Source organism: Daldinia childiae (genome assembly GCF_008694065.1).
Source record: "Daldinia childiae strain JS-1345 chromosome Unknown Scaffold16, whole genome shotgun sequence".
NCBI lineage: Eukaryota > Fungi > Ascomycota > Sordariomycetes > Xylariales > Hypoxylaceae > Daldinia > Daldinia childiae.
This window is the reverse complement of record NW_022984657.1, coordinates 1-22,635: the sequence shown is the minus strand read 5'-3', so window position 1 is coordinate 22,635 and position 22,635 is coordinate 1. Positions and strand designations below refer to the sequence as shown.

The window sequence follows — 22,635 nt, the reverse complement described above, 5'->3', positions numbered from 1 at the left end:
CCTCTACTACGATCCAACGTTCCGGCAGAAATTCACCCGGGTTAACCCAATAGTTAGGGTCGCTATGCATCCCGTGGGCTGATAGCCAAACGCCTGTTCCTTCAGTTGGCCACCTAGTTTTTACGCCGGCTGTCGCTAAGTAAAAGCCTGCCGCACCTTCACGCATGGTGGAAGCAAGAGGGTATAGCCTTAATGTTTCTTTTATCACAGCGAGCGTGTAGCTTAAAGAGTTTAAAACGTGGGGAGATTTCCGCAGGATATTTGGGGCGTCATTAACCGTCATCCCCAGCACCGAATCGTGTTCATCGCGTAATTTAGTGAGACAATCGGGGTTGTCTTGGAGACATTTCATCATGAAACATATAGTTGATGCGATAGTATCGTGTCCAGCGAATATAAATGACTTGAGATTACTGATAAGCACTGCGATGAAGTCAGAATCCGGTTCGGACTTATTAACCGCCAAAGACTCGACAGCGGCATCCACTATGGTTAGCACTTGGTTACTCTGGACATCTACTTCAAGATTAAGCCTGCTTCGCATGTGTGGTTCTAAAGACTCGTTGATTATCCGGTTATTCCGGGCAACTTTGGCTCGGTGCCAAGGTAGCATGCCGAAAAGAAATCCGCGAATTGGCTGGTTCATCATGCCCATGAACCACATCTGCTCAAGAAAAGCATTCTTTAGTTGGCTTCCACACTCTCTAGACTGTTCCATAAGGTTCATATCTCTGTATTGCGTAAGCACCGGATCGAAATTGTGTGCTGATTGAACTTACAATGTTGCTTTCGCAATCACGTCAAGTGCCAGGTCCGTTGTTTTTTCTTCAAGCTGGAAAACCGAACCCCACTCCCCATTACTGCCACATTCATCCTTTAATCTGTTCACAAAAACTAGGACTTCATCAACGAGGTCAGGAAGTAAGGCGGTGATATTTCGCTGGCTGAAACAAGGATTCAACCTTGTGCGCCAGGTCTTCCAATTTTGACCCTCCGTGGATAGTATATCCAGGTTCTGTGTAAGGGGTATCAGGTACTTGGTCAAGAAGGAAATCTTGGGTAGGCTATGAATCTGGGTAAATTGGGTTCCTGCCGTAGCGTCATATACCAGTGTAAATATTCCCGAGAACGGCCATAGATCTAGATAAACCACGGGTGGGAGCTCTTCTTGGTCCGGGAAATACTTCTTAAAGTTCTCGCGAATCCAAGTATGAAAAACGTAGATGTTGACATCTGGAGGGTGTTGCCGACGGAAGTCATTTAAAATACCGAGATGTCCAAATAACAGGGAGTGTGGTGCGATAGGCTATCTGAAGTCAACAAGTAATCACCTTGACTCTCTAGAAATCGTAGATAGTCGAGCCGTAAAGAAGATACGACGTGGTAAGGATCGTAATTACGGGAAACTTACAAGCCCTTGGTCCTTGAATCTTCTTATTCTTAGTCGATGTGTAAATCCTTGGTAGAGAAAACCAGCCACCAAAGCGACTGTAAATACGATGCTACTAGAAAGCAGAAGCGCCATGATGTCTAATAGGAGTCTCTTGCGAATATGTTTAGGGGTGTATAACTATGTTAAGTGATAGTTAGGGTTAGTTTATATAAGATAGTGATATGAAAATACCACCGCGATTTTAGCCTCGTCTTAGGACGGAGTTCGTAGTTAATGTTTGCATATAGATATATTCTAGTTCCCAAGGAACTTCGTAGTCGAAGAGTCGTGAGGTGATTTTGTATATACTAAGAATTTATTGAAGCGCACGCCTTGTGGTCTCGGAATCATACCGTATCCCGTATCCGCTGCAGTGCTGCCGTAAGACCTCTGAATCCGTAGGTAGTAGATTATAATGTAAACCTACATGTTGTCATACCAATGTGCGGTATAGATTTGAATCTAATGATTACACAGGTAGCTACCTCCAAAGTACCTATGTTGGTTTCATTTGCGACCCCAAGGTGGCGTGGGATTAATGTCCAACACATGCAACCTAGGGGTACACAGTGGTACTGCTGATCAACGAAACCAGCCCATGAGAACCGGCGTGCGAATAACTGAACCCTGGTATCTAGTAATGCTATCTTTGCTCACTTATTTCCATAGTTCAAGCATTCAGGTACCTTAGGTACCCAATTTGGTGTCCCCAAATGTAACGTAAAAGGCACATAAGAGTATGCATATCTTATACCCTCTTCCCATATGAATATCGGCTCCAAGGACCTACTTAGCAGCCCAATCCTTGATTACCTCCACGCAGTCGGGTTAGGAGGACTCCCTAGTAATGTAGTTATCGATCCCAAATTTAGGCCCTAATTATCCACACACGTAACTATGGGTATAATCATGTATGTCTCATCCCAATTAATTAATGTACAGAGTACTGGGTATAGAACCTTTGCTAATATTTATGAGTAGGGACAATCCGCTCAAATCTTTGATAAGCCAGCTTACACCTCTACCTTACCCCGTTGGCGACTGTACCGGAAAAACAGTTATCATAACTGGTGCGAGTTCCGGTCTAGGACTTGAAGCAGCGCGGCATTTTGTCCGGCTTAATGCTAGAAAGGTTATCCTAGGATGCAGAAATATAAAAAGGGGCGAGAGAGCCAAGGCTGTTATCGTCTCTTCAGAGGGAGTTGAGAAAACACATGTGATCGATATATGGCAAATAGACCTAGAGTCATTCGACAGTGTCAAATGCTTCTGCCATCGTGCCGCCAGACTTGACCAGCTCGACATTCTTGTTGAGAATGCGGGGATTCAGACCGCATACTTTCATATGGCAGAGGGCCACGAGCGGCAGATCACTATCAACGTTATATCTACCTTCCTTATAGCGTTCCTATTACTTCCGACCCTTGAAAGAAGCTTTACGGTAACTCAAGAATTGCCACGCCTAGTCATCGTCGCCTCGAATGCTCATAAGGCTGTTTCGCTTAAACAAAGAACCGATGAACCGGTATTTGAAAGTTTTCGGAAACCTGGCATTATGGGCCTACGCTATGCCTACAGTAAACTCTTGGTGGTATTGATTGGCCGGGAGTTAGCAAAGCGTATCGATGCGAAAGATGGAGGACCCCGGGTAATTTTGAACCTGGTAGATACGGGGCTCTGCAACACCAATCTATTTCGTGACGCCCGGTTCCCCCTATCGCGGTTTTTGTCTACAATGTTGTGGTTGTTAGGGCGGTCCTCCGAGATGGGATCCCGGTGTCTCGTTGCTGCAGCTCTAGCTGGTCCGGAAACACACGGAAAATATATGGAGGACTGCCGGATTAGCAAAGAAAGTAGGTTTGTTTATAGTTCCAAGGGAGCACAGATTCAGACGAGGGTTTTTGATGAATTTCTTGAGATTCTGCATAGTATCGAGCCGGGGCTATCAGGAAGAGCGTAGTTTCTATATTAGCATAGCCGACAATATAATTATTTACAAGACTTCGGTATAGCATAAGAGGATTCAATGCATAATAGTACGTCTCACCGTTGTCTTGAGGCACGTATTATCTATACTCAACGTAGTCTTCGCCAGTTCAAGTATGGATATGGAATGTTTCTTATAGATAAAGCGGAGACGAATGTATCATAAAATAACCTATAGCTTCCTCTCAAATAACAATCAATAGAGACTTCTAATATTCTAGTCTACCTATCTCTCCAAGCCTCTTTCACGAAATCTGCGCAACGCTCGGCAATCATATACACGGGTGCCATCGTATGTGCAGCTGGGATGACAGGAAACACACTTGCATCGGCCACCCGAAGGTTGGAAAATCCATGAACTCTCAACTCCCCATCCACTACTGAATTAATTCCATTGCTTCCCATGCGGCAAGAACATGCTAAATGTAGGACTGATTGGATATTCCTGCGTGCAAAATTATCCAATTCTTCATCGGTTAAATCCGCTTTAACAGGCTCTTGTTCTGTTCCAGGAGCAAGGTATAACTTTGCTGGTTGAGGAAAGCCTAACTCTTTTGATAGGTACCTTGTTAGATTCAAAGAGAACCTCAGAGCATTCCGCACAACCTGAAGATCCTCAGCTTGGTCAAGGAAGTTCAGGTGTATTGTCGGATTTGCTTCTGGGTCCATAGATGATATTTCGATGCAGCCTTCGGACCGCGGCTGTAGGAGGCATGTGTAGATTGATGCTAATGATATGACCTCCTCGGTGTCTATCAGCGTACTGGCAGGGACTATCATCACTTCAACGTCGGGTATATTTCCTGGGTTCGTCGGGTCAGAGTCAATGTTTTTCCTCGGCAAGTGAGTCAGAGGATCTAGATGAGAGGTATTCAAAAATATGGAAGATTGCGTTGGGCCATTCTTCAACAGACCAGTCCCATTGTATTGGAAGCGGAGAAGCTGCCAGAAAGCCTGCAGATAGCTTTTCTGAATGATATGGAACGTCTGATCGAAGGGTAGTTCTAGACATATTGGGATACCTTGGTGGTCACTGAGGTGCTTGCCTACAGGCAAATCGCAGTGTAAAGGGATGCCGTGTGCTTCCAATAAAGTCGCCGGTCCTATGCCACTAAGCTGTAAGAGTTTGGGAGACCCTACGGTACCGCAGCACAGAATAACTTCACGTCGGGCTCGAATTTGTACCATCTTTCCAGTTTTAACTCCCTTCACTCGGACACCTGTAGCAATGCCGTTTTCTGCGTTAAGGTCGATGCTTGTGACCACACCACCAGTACAGACAGTGAGGTGATCCTGACGCTCGGCTACCAGCACTTTGGGGAGGTAGGACTTAAATGCCGAATGCCTGTAGCCTTGGGAATCAATCGTTAAATCGAAATGGAAGAACCCCATTGGGAGTGCCTCCGGTCTATTGATATGATGTTCTATAGGAAAACCGAGTGCTGAAGCAGCTTTTTCCACCAAGTTGGAGAACTGAAATTGAGGTCCATACTGCAAAGTTTGAACAGGTCCCAAAATATCATTTTTATCATTTTTCGAAGAGCTCTCATTGTGTCTGTTTTCAATTTTGAGGAAATAAGGTTCTACGGCAGCCCAACTCCAGTGCGTATATCCTGTCTGTAGTGCCCATTGATTATATATTGCCGGCCACCCTCTCGTGTATATCATACCATTCGCTCTGGAGTTTCCTCCAAGAGACTCCGAGCGGTACATTGGAATTTTGCGATTATTGCATCCCCTGTTCGGCATAGAATCCTGATATACCATTCCGGGAATCGAAGTCAATGCACACGATATCAATGGTACCCGAGTTTGCCAAGTATCTTGAATTGGGCCTTTTTCAATGATTAGAACTGTTACATCCACGCCTTCGCTAAGGCGAGATGCAAGAGCACACCCAGCCGTGCCAGCTCCGACAATGATGTAATCATACACATGATCGACAATCTCCTCGACGGTCCGTTCAGGGTAGGGAGTAGAGAATGGCCACATGTTTAGTACAGATGTCGGAGTTAAAATCAGCTTAGCTGCATTTGTGGTACGCCAATCCGTTTATGATGGTATGGCAGACCTAAGCTAGAGTCTACTAAAGAGGGTATTAAACAGCGTGCGAGAAGAAGGGGGCGGGGGGGGCTGATGAATAGCCAATAGTTAATATCAGTAATAAATAACAATTATCACGAGTTATCATAAGGGCATTGGGATGCTAACTAAAGCAGGCGTCATCCCATGGATCGGCATTTAGACTACGTACGTATCATCATAACTCACCGTATCTAAGAAATTATTTATTATAAGGCCTGGGTGATAGGACTTGCATCTGCGGTTAGCAAGATTAACACTGTCGTACAATGCGGTACAGTGAGACGACAGGGTGGTAACGTACAGGTAACTTGTGTTGTCCATAAGAGAGGTACCTAGGTAGTATCCTATGTATATGTTTGTATGATATTTCCTCCGCGGCGCATTGCATACATGAAAGTGATCTTATATACTACCTACCTAAGTAGGTAGGTAGTACAGTTAATTAAAATAGGTAGGAATTTTGTAGATGTTGGTGAAAGGTTGCAACAGCCGCAATAATTGCACATATATCCTGGAGAAGACCCCGTCTATCCATTCAGCCTCACACAGACTCAGTTGACACTTGGAGCCACGTAAGAATAGTGACATGCATATATTTGGCCCCCAAAAGCCTTGCATGGTAGCGGTGAGGTCTTAGATATAAACCTACCTTGTGTAAAGGTAAGAAAGTGAGAAGCGTTCCGATTGGGCAACTTATATTAACAAATTATAACTCCAATTACCAGCTCAGCAAATCAGATTTATATAAGCCATGCGCTTTGTTAGGGGATCTAACCAATTATGTAGGTATAGAGCCTATCTACCTCGATTGTAACAGTTTCCAGCCCCTTTTTACTATAATGTTCTTCATGCTTTGTAACATGGATCTGGTACTTGTTTATATGGGGTAAAAATAACCATGGTTTTCGGTTTCGGCAACGTGCTCGATCGCCATGTCAACCACCGTGCATCCTTTGGCTTAGCAAGTTTACAATCGTAGTTCATGATAACCTGCCCTAAAATTACCTTCATCACAGCAGCGGCGTAATACCGCCCGGGGCTTTGTCAGTTAACACCTGGGTTGAAAACGCAAAACACAAGGGGAAGAAGTGGGAATGTTAGATGAAGAGGTACCTACCACGCCATACGACCAGTTCCCCATACATCCCATCCTTGATCTACTTCGGTCAATTGGGATGGAACTGGTTGTAAGAACTTAAAGTTTGAAGTAACCATATTCTCGATAAGTTTTGGATCAACGAATCGAAACCCATTAAATTGCAATGGTTCGGGGTAGTATTGTGAACTCTGTATTATCGCGCGGACTGGAGTACATACCCAATCCCCAGGTTGAAGTTGAGTTCCATCTGAGAAAGCGAATGGCCGAAGGGCAGAGCGACGAGTACTCACTATAAAACCATTCAGACATGGACGAGAGCAGATAAAACATTAATGATCGTCAGAGGTAGATATTCAAGGGCTTACTTGACTCAACAGGGGTTAAGCGTGCAGACTCTTTGATAAAGCTATCCAAAAGAGGCAAACCTCTACCGGTACGCTCAAACTCCGTATAATGATTTTGGAGTTCTTGGCGTAGGGGTAGAACATACTCAGGGTGGATACAAATATCGTGGATCGCAAATGTGATGGTCTGCAGGTAAGTATAGGTAAATATACAAATCTAGATTGCACTCGGAGATGCAGGGGTCCTTTCTAAATACAACTCACAGTTGATAAGGCATGAACCGACCCGAACCAAATAGCCATTAGTTCATGAACCACACGCTTAGCTGACCATGGGTCCCGTTTTGGGGAAGTCTCCATGATCCATTGTATACAATCATGCTATCGAAACGTAATTAGATGCGCCCTCAGGTAATAACGAAACTGGTTAGAAATATAGGAGATGCTCTCACATGATCTGGGACTTTCTGACCTGAGAATTTCAGATCCCGTTCGAGACACCGTTGCTCAGCAATTGGGAGCAATGTGTTGAAAATGATTTCGTGCGACTTCAAGCGTGAGGAAATAATCCCCCCTATAATTCTAAAAAACATAATGAGCGTGAGATATATACGCATATTATATCAAGCGATGTGCAAAGAGACTTACGGGGCTAAAAGCCGGGGCACTAGTCGAACTATTTCGGCGCATATCAAAGTCTCCTCGATATAAGCCAAGGCAGACTCCATAAAACTCTCGTTTTTGGCTGTAGATGCTCAGTTCAGAGATCACTCATGTTTGACAATAAAACGAGGGAATATTTTTAAACTCACCTAGATCTTTTCCAAAGAATGACACGGCATTGGACAGGACGACAAGTTTCACTACCATAGGATATGCCGGAGAGAGTGGGATTCCTAATAATAATTTAGTTCTCTAGGGAAATTTATATTCAAGAAGATATGTATAGTATGTTGACCTACCATTATCTTTGATACAGGTTGAATGCATCTCTTGAAAGCGGGTTCTTATGATTATACTCAAATCTGGAAGTATCATAGGTAGGTTTCTGGTTAACAACGTGCGAAGGGCGCGTACGAAGCCAACCCCTTCAGTTCCGCGGCGGTCAAACCAATTAAAACCATGCATAGTATAAACAGGTTGCAACATCTATCATGTAAAACGGGTTAGCATATAGCGCACCTTGGGCGCCTAGGCGACGTCGAGGGAGTTATTAGACTCACCTGCTTCGATGCGGCCTGTAGAGATAAGACGGTATCGGGCGCGGTATCAAGCTCCTTTATATGCTTGGCCGACGACACAAACACGTACCGATTATCAGGGGCATACACTTCATAAGGTTTACCGTGAGACTTAGAACCCATTATTAGCAGTAGATATATATTTATGGCTTGAGAACGCTAAATTCTACGTTCTCTACGTACTCTGTCGAAGCCTTCCTGGATAATCTGAGGACCATGGAAAAGGTATTTCCATGCGGATACTCTTTTTAACAGCAAGGTTGATATCTTCTTAAAGACGTATACCGGGTTAATCTAGTCCCACATATTAGTTCACATTAATGCAATTTATTCCAGCCACTTTGATAGGCATCGATGCTCACCAATTTTTCAATTTTTGCCATCCTGTAAATGAGGATTGCCCAGATGACAGCAACTACCAAGCTAATATACATGGCTAATGATACCACAGGTCTCGGCGATAATTTCCTAAAAGCCAACGCTATGCAGATAGGTTTATACTAGGTTATAAGGAAGATGGGATTGCGTGCTTATCAGACATGTAGCCTTACTTATATCATATATGTACACGGTGATAATAAGTAAGACAGCTATTCATCAATGTATTACTATATAGGACTACGCCTCTTCTCTTTCTTAAAATAGGCGGTGGTAATTAGAATCCTCACACGCGGTAGTAGTATTCTAATTAGAGAAATCCTTATGGAATCTGGGTGGTCAACAATGCGGCGTGTGATGTTGACAGTTCAATTCTTATGGCCAATTCTAAAAGATGTCAAGGTCATTGAAGTATCCTATAAATTTGGGGTAGTACTTAAGTGTCGGAAGTGACTCCAATGCTGTAACCTAAGCTGTATTGATGGTGCGGTATAATCCTTAGGTTACAGTCTAATAAATACGACAGCCGCCACTTTCTATCACCAACATCTGATATGCTCTAACGGTTAAGGACACACTACCCACACCGACATCTGATATGCATGTCAAGTTGTACAGATGTTGGTTGAATCTTATGTGAAGTGTTGTGTGAGGTATCACCCGTATCACGATAATTGAAGAACAAACATATAGCTAGCTACCTTGCCGCGGGCTATGTTTACAGCCTTTAGTTCTCTACATTTTCCTATATAGTGTTCTTGCAAAGGGGTACCTAACCTAGTATTTTCTAGTTCATAAGAAAATTCTTTTTTTTTTTTTACTCATCACGTCAGAATGCCGTCTCTCGATGAATCGGGCGCAAACGCACTATCAAAGGAAGAATACCTCGCCGTCGGCATAGTTCCAATTATTATCTCCAGCTTAATTATTGGGATCCGGTTAGTTGCAAGTATCAAGCAGGTTCACAAATTATACGTCGATGATTGTATACTAACACCGACACTGACACCGGGCCCTATAAGTCCTATCCAACTAACAGTTATCCAGATACCAGTATCATTGGAATGGCCCTACTGATAGCGACTTTCGCTGTAGCTTATCAACAGCAGGCAGGTAGGCAAACCACCCCTTCCCCCCCGTGAAGAGTGCTCGTATTTTTCATGCCATCCGCTGATCTCATTACAGTGTACGAAGACTACCTCCTCAACCCAACGGAAGAAAATACTACAAGCTTTCTACTCACTTCACACCAGGTATTCCCACCAGAGTAGAGATTTGTATTATTACTAAGGCTCACATATTATTGACAGATGGGAGAAGCAACTCTGATCATCTCGAATCTTGCCACTTGGTTCACTAAGACACCAGTTCTTCTCTTACTCATGCGTATTTTTGCCGTCAAGACATGGCTGACCCGCACCTCCTGTTTTACACTTCTTGCGTCACTCCTTATCATACTGTCTGCAACGGCTTACGGAGGCGCCATCTGCAACCCAAAGGGAACTTGGTCCCAAGCCTTCAGTGCAAGATGCACAGTAGCGGGTTCAATCTCAAGCCTCATAGCTGGCTTTACAGGTCTTGCAGTCGATTTAGTAATGTTTATCCTTCCGCTTCCTATAATTGTCAAATTACATCTTCCACTACGGAAGAAGATCGGCCTAGTACTTGTCTTCATGGCAGGCCTTGCGTCAGTTTACCCAAGTCCAAAATCCCAATATGAAGCCAAAAAAGAAATTTTTTATTTCTAACATAATACTCAGCGGTATTGTTGCTAGTATAGTTGGAAATTACTCTAGAGTTTTAACTCTGTCCGGAAGTCAAAAGGATCGCCAGATATCACAAATATTAGTGTACGTAGGTATCGTTACAGAGTGCCACCAAATGACCAATCAGCTAACTTTACCGCAGGATCTATGAGTGTGCCATTGTGCTCGCGGTTGGGTGCGTGCCTGCCATCCATTTCCTATGGCGCACAGTGATCGTTGGGTCTTTTGTGTATACAAGGGTTCAGTCAATTATCTCGATGGTATCTCAGATGCAGCTGAGCAGATCCAAACAGTCAGAGATCTCCCGAAGTCATGAAAGTAGTGGGAAGTTTTCCGACGGATATATAAGAATGGAAACCACTCGCCGCAGCGACATCGCAAGAGATTCCACAAATTGAAGACCAGGTACCTATCCGCAGCTTTATATTTAATAAGCGAAGTGCCATAGCTAGTGCAATAGGGGAGACCTGCATTTGTATACAGCTAGAGTTTTCTAGTCTATATATAAATATAAGTATTGGATAATCCTTGGGGGCAGAGAGACAACGAATCGTGAGATAGGATTGTACGCATGATATCCAGACATGTTATATTACGAAGTATATAATACCAAAGATTTCACGATCAACCAATTCTACTTTAACGAGACTTGCGAGCCAAAGGCTTCCTTAAAAAATAAATTAGCACCTAAGTATTATTATTCTATGATTTTGAATTACCATAGTATTTGAAATAGATATTAATTAAAAGCGTGTATGTGGTGATACTAAGACTTGGATTTGACTTCTGCAAATAATGAGCCGAGAGATTGCTAGAAAATGAATCCAATGAATCTCATTTGGCGCCTAAATTTGCTGTATGGGAGTCCGACTTACCCTTCTTGTGTTCGGGCTTGCTCTCCGCCTTTGCTCTGCCGCATAAGTGACAAACCTGGGGGCGTAATCCGCGCATATTAGACCGAGCCTAGGTGTGTTATACATAATAATAAGCGTACCTGATGTACACTAGGTATATCTTGGCTTGTAGAGCTGGAGCCTTGGTATCTTCGGCTCGATCAGGGGGCTAGGTACCCAGGTAAGTTAGGTGGTATCTATGTAATGTAGGTACCTAGGGTGAGTAGGTAGGCGGTTTTCCTAAATCCCGCTCATATGACTTGGTGAAACTTATGTTTACAGAGGCGGGGTGGTTGTTGGAAATGAGCACAAGCCGACAGTAATATTGTATATGGCGTTACATCAATAATACTACCCGGTCACCTTCACGTAAGACGCGAACTACCGTCCCATCGCCTATAGCCTAGCCGGGCAGACGGACACAAGAGGCATTAATCGGAATCGAAAATGTTCGAATCCATTGTATTTAAAGAATTCCGAGTCTTGGTAGTGTTCCAGGCGACATTGATCACTATTTAGGTCCTTAGGATTCATCGTTGAGATTCCATAGCTTATAGTCGTAGAATAGGCACTGATATCGATGTTAAGCATTATAGGGGAAATGGAAACACTTCTATTTTCGCCACGAGCCCTAGCAATACTCCTTTTTGCGCTACTTTTTCTATTTCTTCGCCACCGCTGGGGTTGTGCTAATGGTTCCGAAGATTGGAAGTTACAAAATTTTACTATTGGTCTTCGGAATCGATGGTTTCCTTGGGCACTGGCTACAATACGCTCGCTTTCTGAGTCTAGACAGTGGGCATCTGAAGGGTATACAAAGGTAGCGCCCCTAAATCATTCAATCACTATCACCAAGCACTAACTCTTGACCAAGTATTCGAAATCCAAAACACCTTTTGTCGTTCCTACTCTTGACCGTGGCCCTGTGGTAGTAATACCCCCAAACCAGTTCAAGCAGGTATACGGATACCCAACAAACATTGTCGACGTTCATATGACATCACACGACACCATCCAGACCAAGTACACCATTGGAGACCCAAAGGTTATGATTGACAGCATTCATATTAACGTTATTCGTCACCAATTGACCCGAAATTTGGGGCCTATCACTCCGAGGATCGCAGCCGAATTGAAAAGGGGCTTCGAGAGGTGCTGGGGTCAAAAAACAGAATGGCAGAAGTTCCGGATCTGGGACAGTTGTCTAACGATCATCGCAGGGGCAGCAAATGGTGCATTTTTCGGTCCCCCTCTTTGTATGTTGCGCCTGATTCCTATAGTATGTCAAGGTAATCGGAAAACTAATACAAAAACAATAATATAGGCCGGAATGTGGAGTTCTTAGGACACCTACAAGATCATGCCTCAGCTGTACTAATGGGTGGTATGTTGATTAACCATACACCCAAGCTGTTTAGGCCTATTATTGGCACTTTGATTGGGATTCTATGCCAGTTTAGGTTTCAGAAGGCTTTAGGGTTATGTATACATATCGTTAAGGGACGGTTGGATAATACGGCAAGATTAATGGATGGTTCTATCCGTAACTGGACACCTCCGGTAATAACCCTAACTGCCTATATAACATCATATAAGTTCTTCTTACTTTTGACTTCTTCCTTCTTCCTTAATCGAATCTTGATCTCTAAGATATTCCTAAATACTAAGGCTGACGAAATGAGATATGTAGCAAGATGGCCTACAATGGATTATTGAAGAATGCTTCAATTCAGGGGATCCATCCGAACTCGATCCCGTCCGTATTGCTCGACGTCTAATATATATCAACGATGTTTCGCTTCATACGACAAGCTATACGATGCAAAATATGATACTAGACCTCTATGGTCCAGATACTTCCGCAGACACCATCCGAGAGTTGCGTGAAGAAGCAGCACGAGTACTCGAGGAGTCAGGTGGTTCCTGGACACGAGAAGCAGTACAAAATCTCAAGCTAATTGACTCCGCAATCCGGGAAGCAATGAGGATTACACCGTTTGCTTGTATTGGCTTGCCTCGGACGGTCCGTTTTCTTACCGACCATGATATTGCCTAACATATAAAAAAGACTAGGTACTAATAGTATGAATAGGTTATTCACCCCGATGGAATTACTATCGAAGCTGCAGATGACAAAGTACACATCCCTTGCGGAATGGTCTTTGCAGCTCCTCTCGAAGGCGTACATCACGACGAAGACATCTATCCAGATTCGCGCCGCTACAAGCCATTTCGGTTTGTAGGCCGGGAGGCATCACACCATACTTCAGGACCAAAAAAAGAAGCCGTCGGTGCAGCAGATAATAGAACAGATAGGAGCGGGTCGCAGAATGACAGGTCGTCTGTGACGCTTGATGAGGACTTTCTCAGCTTCGGGATAGGCAAGCATGCATGCCCCGGACGGTTTTTTGCCGTAAACGAAATGAAGCTGTTCGTGGCACATATGCTACTTAATTATGATGTTGAGTGTTTGAGTAGGCGGCCTAAAGCAAGAACTTTTGGTTGGATCAGACTCCCATATAATGACGGTCAAGTGCGTGTACGCAAGAGAAGTGCAGGCTTCAAAGAGGAGAGCGAGGTTATGAGTAATGGTAGGACTTAATGTATAGACCATCTCAGAACACCTTAGTTTCTCCAGTATGTTTCTACATAGATTCTTAATGTCCGATGCTATTTACTATCAAATCATCTGTAGTGCTTTCGGTTGTTACATTTTGGTCATCTAAATGGAGTAAGACTTGCAAACCGTGTGTGTTCTCTCTGAGATACATACTTTCTTCGAATAATACATACCGAAATATAATATTCTATTTACGAAATGATCTATCCCCAACTATGCTGCCAAGCTTGATACTGATATACAAGCCTGAGATTGTAGCCTTCCAACACGTACTACTCATCAGACAATGGGATGCTGGCTATGCATAATAGAGTGTTGCCAAGATTAAATAAATAAAAAATTTACACCGCATATACGAGGAAACATTGTTACACATGTCCGACCATGCTGCCTTGTCGACTATAAGACAATGACACAACGAACGGTAGTCTAGAGGCAGGCTGGCTGCCAGGCTTATCTATCACTCCGTAGGGGGACCAATTAGATTTATGACAGGTAGGTACCTAACCTACATGCGTTTGTTTAAAACGTAAGGCTGAGACATTGTTACATTCGGTAATACCAGCTACGGAGGTGCAGAGGGAACACATTAAAAAAACGCTAAAATTATTGGACTGACCCCAAGGGTAAAGGGGGTAAATCAAAATAAGACCGATTAGAACTATATTATTTATTACATATAAGCTTTTAAATAAATAGGGTAAGTTTATAGCCATGATATGCATTAAATAATAGGTTTTTAATTGCATAAAATTTAATAATAAAAAAACTTTTTTATAAACATTTATTATAAATATTATAAATATTATAAATATTATAAATAAAATAAATAAAATAAATAAAATAAATAAAATAAATAAAATAAATAAAATAAATAAAATAAATAAAATAAATAAAATTTATTAATTTTTATAATAATTTTTTAATTTATTTAATATAAATAATAAATTTTATTTTAAATTAAAAAATTAATATAAAAAATTAATAAACGTATAAATTAAAAAAGTTTATACTATTATATTATTTTAATTTATTAAAATAATTTATTAAATTTAAATTTAATTTAAAATAAAATTTATTATTTATATTAAATAAATAAAAAAAATTTTATAAAAAATTAATAAAAAAATAAAAAATAATTAATAAATATTACGTAAGTAATTAATAAACGTATAAATTAAAAAAGTTTATATTATTATATTATTTTAATTTATTAAAATGATTTATTAATTTTATAAATAATAAATTTTATTTTTAAAAATAAATAAAATAAATATAATATAATATAAAAACATTTATATTTTTAAAAAATTTATATAAATAATTTAAAATTATATATAAATTTTACCATATCACGTTTATTTTTATCGATTTATTTCATTAAGTTATATCATATATTCGCTTATCGAATTTTAAAAAAAATATGGTTATACGTGGGGGTGGGTATAATGACAAATTTTGGGTTTCTTTAATGTGTTCCCTCTGCACCTCCGTAACCAGCTTAATTTTCGCTAATCGTTTATGTATATCAAGACACTACCTGTGCTCCCTTACTTTGCTTCGCTTCACCCCCACCCCTAGACTCTAATACTACATGTGCACATAAAAAAAAAAAAAAAAGATACACAGCGATACAAATTCAGATGACCCCTCTATGTATATGGTACATTTGAAGAGCCGCTACTTACCTGGGGGTTTCCATAGCGACGCGGGTAGATGCATATCCTTAGATTTCAGCACATTCACAATATAATGAGGCAACTCTACCATGTACTATCTCTTCTCCTTATCACACCCAGGTTCTTTGAATGGACAATATTACGCCCAAAATTCCAAGTCGCAACGACTTTCAAGCAAGCTTGTCGCTAGTTACATGTTTAGTTCCCTTCCCTTCCCGCTTCAGCGCCGCCACATTCTCCGACACCAGTCATGGCAACCGAAAATCCAAACTCGCAACATGACGGTCTGCGTGTTATTCACGTAGCTCTCTTTCGCATGGCCACTAGGTCCTCAGCCGAAGCTTATAGGATCCTTGGATACAAAACCCACCACGGCTTGGATGATGTCTTCGGCATGCCCTGGCCTCTTCTCGAGAAGGCGGCAGAGGCCACCTGGCCGACCGTACCCGGAGCACGCCCAAGACCTCCGTTGACAAGATCCGACTGGGATGAGCTCTGGGGGTCCCAGTATGACATAGCGACTGATATGGCATCGCCGTTTGCGGACCAGCTCATTCAAGCATACCCAGACGCAAAAGTTGTCATCGTCCAGCGAGACTTCGAATCCTGGTGGCCTAGCTACAGGTCCGAGCTACTAGATACCTTATTTTCTCCTCTAGCACGAGTCTCTGTTTTTCTCTTGGAGCATGTCATGGGCATACGATCGGGCCCCACCATGCAGAAGGTCCATTTTGGCTTTTTCGGCGCCAAGGATAGGGCCGGTGTGGAAGCTAACGCGCGCGTGGCCTACGACGCCTATTACAAGAGAATAAGGGAGATGGTCCCCCTCGAGAGACGATTGGAATACAGTATGGGGGATGGTTGGGAGCCGCTATGCGCTTTTCTGGGGAAAGAGGTTCCTGATGTGCCTTTCCCGCGCTTGAACGAGCGGAAGTCTCACAGAGCAAGTGATACTAAGAGGAAATTAACGATAGCATTGGCTACGGTGCGAAAGGCAGGAATGTTCCTACTCCCTGTTACGATACTCGGAGCTGCGCTATGGTATTCCGGAACAAGTGTAAACTATCTCGGGCTTTGAGGCTTTGCACTAATGGATATTACGGCTTGGCACATCGATGTCAAATAGTTCTATCATACCTCTTTTGTTAGAGACAACCAGCCAGTATGGCTATCAACTTCCTCGCAAGGCTGATGGAACAGGCTGATCCATGCCACTCTTTTAACCTAGGTAGCCTCTGAATACAACCATTACTATCTAAATTATAGGCGTCAACATCAAGTTCAGCTACACTAATTATAGAGAGTATGGTGTTGTTTGTTGCCGTTATAATATCATTTGACTGGTAAGATCTATATGCCATGCCTATCAACCTCTCATACGAACCATGGCTATTCAAGCCGAGCATATCTTAGGTAAGTACCTGACTCACATAATGTAGTACTTAAGTACCTAGGAGTGCATTTGCTTCAAGGAACTAATATAAATACTTAGGTGGGTTCAAATCTTTTTATAAGCAACTATTGTTTACCTAGGTAGTTACCCCTATTTCAGTTTAGGTATTTGTTTAATGTTATGATACTATACAATGACAATAGGAATTAATACTAGGTAGGTTACGGGATGTTATCTTGTGGGCAACATAAAAACCTGAAGTTTATGTACGTCCGGGTGCGCTCCTATCTCACTCATAGCTTGTCCTTCACATCTATCCAACGACTAATTTCCAAGAAATATGATTTAAAAATTTTGAGTTAAAGGCTGATGCCATGAGCTAGATGGTCGAGACGTCGTGAACTTAAACAGAGGTATATCATTATCTGGGTCTACCACTGGTGTGGTATATTAATATTACAATTGTATCCGTTTTATAGAAAACACTCGTACATATTGCTAAATACTTAAGTGGTAGCACTCTTGCATAATGCAAAAGCTTACATCTTTACGCCTGATTTATAACAGATGAGCTACCTAGGTAGGTATTAATTATACGATTCTATTTATCTAAACCTTTGAGTCTTTTAAACAAGCCCCACGAGGTATATGCATGTCTATTCCCATTCCGTTAAGTACCTTATAATCTAGCATTCAAATGTACCCTACCTTACGCCTACCAGAACCGCTGACCTCTTTGAGTAAGGTATAAGGTAGAATAGAAAACATATTAAAAAAATTGAAAAGTACAGATATTTGAGATCTACATTCAAGGCCTTCTTAAAAACAACCGCCGGCAACACAGCTTATTAAAGCTTTGTTTTCAATCTCTACCTAGTTTATAGCTTCAGCATTTTTCATAACTACACGCCGCAGTACCAAACAGAGCAAGCAAAATAATAAACACCCGATGCACGAGCCTTATAAGGTTAGGTACCTAGGTACGCAGCGCAGCATACATGTAAATTCCAACGAGCAAGTAAACCTCATATACCGTAGCAACAAAAGCACTGTTAATCTATTCCGCCATCTACTACAATTTAGCTCAACTGATCATCTCTCAAATTTACCATCTACCATCTATTTATTGGATATACTTCACCATATATATACATTCGCATCTATCTCGGGATAATGTTTGAGCTATTTAGCAACTTCGCAACTACTATATGACTGACCATTTTGTCATTTTGACCAACTTTTCTTTTTCTTTTTTTCGTCTTTATCTCAAGCCTATTTTTCTTTTTCGACTTTATCTATCTATAAATAGTTCGCCATTCTACTTCTTGGCTCAACTACTACCTAACTACCACTTATAGTTATGTATAAAAATGCTTACCTAACTTTGAGCCTCATTGCTGGGCATAAGCACCCATTTTTACTTCAACCTCGTCACAGATGCCGCGATACCCGGTACCGCCGTCCACTCCATTTAACTACCTCCTAATGCCCCTACTGGTAGCAAACATACCTAAATCATAAAATAAATAAATAAATGCAAAGCAACATGACCTATCATTTAAATACTTACTTACCTAACCTACCTACCTACCTATAAATCACCCCAACCTCGGACCCCCATCCGGCACCTCAACCCATCCTGTGCGACGAACCCCACCCCCCCGGAGCCGCATCAAGGGCCTATTTGCTGTAAGAGAACACAACAAACGCTCTTATCTACCTACAGCGATAGGCGTCTCGACTTGCTTTATCCTTGCATATGTTCGCCGGGTCCTTACATGACGAATTTTCCATCTATCATGTCTCTCAACCTATGGACCTAACTTATATAAACCCGGACGCGGCGCCGGGAATTATTACTCAAGACCTTCCTATTCGTAATCCATAACCTATAAATTCTCCTCGCTTAGACCTCCCCTTTCTTAAACCTCCAATCATGCCACCGACGCCCCCTACATAAATCCACCCCTGCGAGCGAACGCAACAAGGTTTAGGAATGGGGTCCGACAGCTCGGGACGCGCGTACCACCAACATTTAAATACTTTATATACTCTTCTTTTCACCGAGCGGGATTTTTAAAAAAAGGGCTACTGAAAAACACACATTTCTTACAATGTTATTTTACTTATTTAATCCGCGGCGTGACCAAGATGACCTAACCTATCTCCTAGGTAGGTAGTCAGTCATCTATATACAAGAGGAACGCATGCATGCGAAGATTTCACGATATTTCTACGCCTTCCCGTCCTCTCATGAGACCTCCCGTATGTATAAAACTCCCAAATGCAGCGCATCATCAATTCAATTCCCATTTACGACGACCAGCTCCCCTTAAAACGTCTCATAGTACAGTATGGAACAGGCCGGTCTCGTTTCGTATGCAAGAACCCAGGAACGCCACGCAAAATGTCATGGAACATCAGGTGAGGAAATATTACCACCGCTAGATTTGACCTTTTTTCGATTCCTCGTTGAAACTTCTACTACCGTCCCATACCACCCTCGGCTTTGAAGTCCGGACACATCAGATCCCACGGCTTCTTCTGGTTTTTTGCGGTGCAGACCGCTTCGTTCGCGAATGCTCGCCATCGATCTAGAAGATCGCTCTTATTGATACCATCCTTCTGGGTAAAGAAGCTAAAATGGCCTACTACGGAGCGGGTGTCGATTACGAATGGCCGTCCAATGCGTCTAGGAATATCCGCAGTGATATCTTGCTCGTCATCGTCGGCAATGGGTAGTTGATCCCTGATATCGGAACCCCATACGGCGCAGAAGTTCAAGTTGTATCGGTTGTACCCGGTATCATATGTCTGCTCACCACCGGGGCCGTCCCCGTTAGGGAAGACTACTGCGGAAGCATTGGGTCCCAAAGCGCTTTCCGGGTATCGGATATTTCGGCCGAAGAAATAGCGTTGCATCTTATTCTGCTCAAGATTGTACAAGAGAGAATATTGTTGCTGCGCGCCGATAGCCCACGACTTCCACGCCAAACCGAATGCAATTGGGTCGGAACCACGGTTCTGGTCGTATTTTCCCATGGGTGTTTTCAGTAGGTCATAGTGGTCGTCAGATATAAGGAGCCAAGGGTGGCCGCGGTACGACGGTTCCATGTCCATGATCTTATATTCGTCCACCAGTTGGTCTTTAGGATATTTCTTCTTTTCGGAAGCGCGCCACGTCTCCGCAGCATGAAACGAAGGCTTGCTGCTCGGGTCCGGGAGAAAGGGGTGGATCGCACCGTAGTGATATTGCTCCATTCCCGTGACGGGACTGTTAACTAGGTTTGACGAGATGGCATACGGATGAGGTAGGGCAATGCGAGTATGGACAAGTTGAGGGATGGCGTCGGGGTGGATATAAACCTGCATAATTAGGTCAGTCAACAAACTCGTCTCAGTCTCCTGATACCATCCAGCTGGATGGAAGGGTTTACTCACAATATCGTCATCTATTTTGACATAGATAGTTTTGTCCTCGACGGCGTAAGTCCACATGCACTTATATTTTTCGCCTTCACATTTTCCCTTGCCGACAATCTTATAACCGGGAGTCTTTTGGACAAGATCTTCTATCCAGCTAACATCGTCTTTTTCCTTGGTGTGGGCCATAAACCACACCTCGTCAAAGTAGCCGCCATTCGATGCCAGATTCTGCTGGAGGTAACAATCCAAGAGGTCCACATATCTCTTACGGCCATAAAAGACCATACCGATGACTTTGATACCCGCTGGTTTTTTCCATCCACCTTTAGGAGCAATGCTATCTATCTTGATCTTGTTGGCTCGGCTAGCTCCCTTGGGTTCGTATCGGCCATCTTCGCCCACGGGCCATGTGGTGCAATATTTGTCGTTGGCCTCGAGTTTTGGTGGTTTGTATGCAGGTGTTGAACTCTCGGTGGGCTTTGCGGCTTTTGTAGAGGATGCGATAGTACTTGTTGGGGTTCCGGGAGACACGTCGACGTCTGTCTGATGCTGGGTAGGTATTGTCGGGGAATAGGGGTTAAAGATGAACAGCGTGATGAGTAAGGATACGACAATGGCGAAGACGTAGTATTTAGGGCTGAATTTGCGACAAGGCGCCCAGATAGGTAACGTGAACGACTGGATACGGCGCCATAAAGGATTCTGTTCTATCCGACGTCTACGGCGTGATGACTGATTTTGGTGACTGTTTTCGGGTTCGTCGTAGTCAAATTCTTCGCTCGATGGTGACTGACTCTCCTTAGAAAGTAGCTGAGCTTGGGACTCGACATCCTCTTCTCGTTGCTTCATTTTGATCTTGCGACTCGTGCAAAACGCGCTCAAGAATATCGAGATATTCGTATTGCCAAGATAAAATGTTGATAGGATTATGCACCTCGATCCTATAAGTCTACAGGTTTATGTAGATGTGATAGGATACTTAACGCCGATACATATAGGCGCTTCTATCAAAGTCAAGTCCACAACGACGACTGCGGCGACAATGATGTTGACGAAGGGGTCATATTATGGAAAAGGAAATTAAAAAAACGATAGACTAGGGTATGAAGGAAAGGGGAGGGGAGAGAGAAAAGAAAAGATGGCGACAATTCAGGCAGTTAATAATTATTTTCCGTTATTAGAATGCGTAGGACTTCGTTGGCGCAATCTACACGGTACCTAAGCTGCTATGGTAAAAGATATTCCTTCGTATGCATGGGCTGGTTATGGACTTTGCATGGGCAAAATACAAAATGGGCGAAAGGTTGAGGTGGCTTAGGCAGTTTACGGGATACTACTTTACGAAGTGTTGCTAAGTGTTGCTTAGCTGCTTCTAAAGTAAATTTATTTAAGTTAGGGGATCCTTAAGCAGCTCACAGTTCTTTCCTTTCCCACGAGTAACTCTAACCACACAGTAAAATTCTCCTAAAAAAACAGCAAAATCATTTTCACGTGAGATACGCCACTACGAGCCACCACACGCCACCACGCACGGCCATTTGAAAAGAATGGCCCGTTTACCTAACCCCAGGATATACACGGGCAGGGGAACCAGAAAGAGGGAAACAAAAAAAGAAAGGGGGGGAAGAGAGGAGGGGAAAGGGGAAGAGAAAAGAAAAAGAAAAGAGAGAAAAGGAGGGGGAAAAGAAAAGGAAAAGAGGGAAAAAGGGGGGAGGGGGAGGGAGGGGGAGGGAGGGGGGGGACAGGGGGGGAGAAGGGAGGAAAGGGGGAAAAAAGAAAGAAAAGAAAGAAAAGAAAGAAAAGAAAGAAAAGAAAGAAAAGAAAGAAAAGAGGAGAAAGAGAAGGAAGAAAGGGGAGGGGGAGGGAGGGGAGGGAGGGGGAGGGAGGGGGAGGAGGGGGGGAGGGAGGGGGAGGGAGGGGGAGGGAGGGGAGGGAGGGGGAGGGAGGGGGAGGGTGGGAGGGAGGGGGAGGAGTGGGAGGGGGGGAGGGAGGGGGGGGAGAGAAGAGAAAGAGAAAGAGAAAGAGAGGAAAGGGAGGAAAAGGGGAAAATTAATTTTATGATTATTTTTATTATTTTATTTATGTTTATTTTTTTATTTTATTTATATTTTTTTAAATTTTAAAAAAAATTAAAAATTATGAAAAATATATTTGGTTACAATGCAAGTGGAGCATAAGCATGGGGTTAAGTAAACCAGCCATTTTTTAAATGGCCGTGCATGGTGGTTTGTGGTGGCTTGTGGTGGCTTATAGTGGCTTTTCTCACGTGATTGATTTTGCTGTTTTTTTAGGA

The 22,635-nt window shown here is 42.8% G+C and overlaps 6 protein-coding genes across 7 annotated transcripts; 3 read left to right on the top strand and 3 right to left on the bottom strand.

Annotated features, from left to right (window-relative positions):
* Positions 1 to 2,405: 2,405 nt before the first annotated feature.
* Positions 2,406 to 3,392, top strand: GL218_09101 (Short-chain dehydrogenase TIC 32, chloroplastic; the record flags this gene model as incomplete). Its single annotated transcript, XM_033585926.1, has 1 exon — positions 2,406 to 3,392. One exon carries the CDS (start codon positions 2,406 to 2,408, stop codon positions 3,390 to 3,392), a length of 987 nt encoding a protein of 328 aa, XP_033439967.1.
* A 248-nt stretch (positions 3,393 to 3,640) lies between these two features.
* GL218_09100 (Oxygen-dependent choline dehydrogenase) lies at positions 3,641 to 5,410 on the bottom strand (the record flags this gene model as incomplete). Its single annotated transcript, XM_033585925.1, has 1 exon — positions 3,641 to 5,410. One exon carries the CDS (start codon positions 5,408 to 5,410, stop codon positions 3,641 to 3,643), a length of 1,770 nt encoding a protein of 589 aa, XP_033439966.1.
* Positions 5,411 to 6,941: 1,531 nt separating this feature from the next.
* On the bottom strand, positions 6,942 to 7,816 carry GL218_09099 (Ent-kaurene oxidase; the record flags this gene model as incomplete). Its single annotated transcript, XM_033585924.1, has 5 exons — positions 6,942 to 7,133; positions 7,211 to 7,327; positions 7,399 to 7,528; positions 7,595 to 7,691; positions 7,759 to 7,816. 5 exons carry the CDS (start codon positions 7,814 to 7,816, stop codon positions 6,942 to 6,944), a joined length of 594 nt encoding a protein of 197 aa, XP_033439921.1.
* A 5,227-nt stretch (positions 7,817 to 13,043) lies between these two features.
* On the top strand, positions 13,044 to 13,826 carry GL218_09098 (Ent-kaurene oxidase; the record flags this gene model as incomplete). The annotated part of the gene is made up of 2 exons (XM_033585923.1): positions 13,044 to 13,247; positions 13,317 to 13,826. The coding sequence occupies 2 exons, from the start codon at positions 13,044 to 13,046 to the stop codon at positions 13,824 to 13,826; spliced, it is 714 nt and encodes a 237-aa protein (XP_033439920.1).
* A 1,947-nt stretch (positions 13,827 to 15,773) lies between these two features.
* Positions 15,774 to 16,601, top strand: GL218_09097 (putative efflux pump antibiotic resistance protein; the record flags this gene model as incomplete). Its single annotated transcript, XM_033585922.1, has 1 exon — positions 15,774 to 16,601. One exon carries the CDS (start codon positions 15,774 to 15,776, stop codon positions 16,599 to 16,601), a length of 828 nt encoding a protein of 275 aa, XP_033439932.1.
* A 2,799-nt stretch (positions 16,602 to 19,400) lies between these two features.
* GL218_09096 (uncharacterized protein) lies at positions 19,401 to 21,191 on the bottom strand (the record flags this gene model as incomplete). 2 transcript variants are annotated; one of them, XM_033585920.1, is made up of 3 exons in its annotated part: positions 19,766 to 19,838; positions 19,897 to 20,282; positions 20,358 to 21,191. In XM_033585920.1, the coding sequence occupies 3 exons, from the start codon at positions 21,189 to 21,191 to the stop codon at positions 19,766 to 19,768; spliced, it is 1,293 nt and encodes a 430-aa protein (XP_033439956.1). The 2 variants fall into 2 exon arrangements, with proteins under 2 accessions (XP_033439955.1, XP_033439956.1); XM_033585921.1 differs by having other exon boundaries at positions 19,401 to 20,282.
* Between the last annotated feature and the right edge of the window lie 1,444 nt (positions 21,192 to 22,635).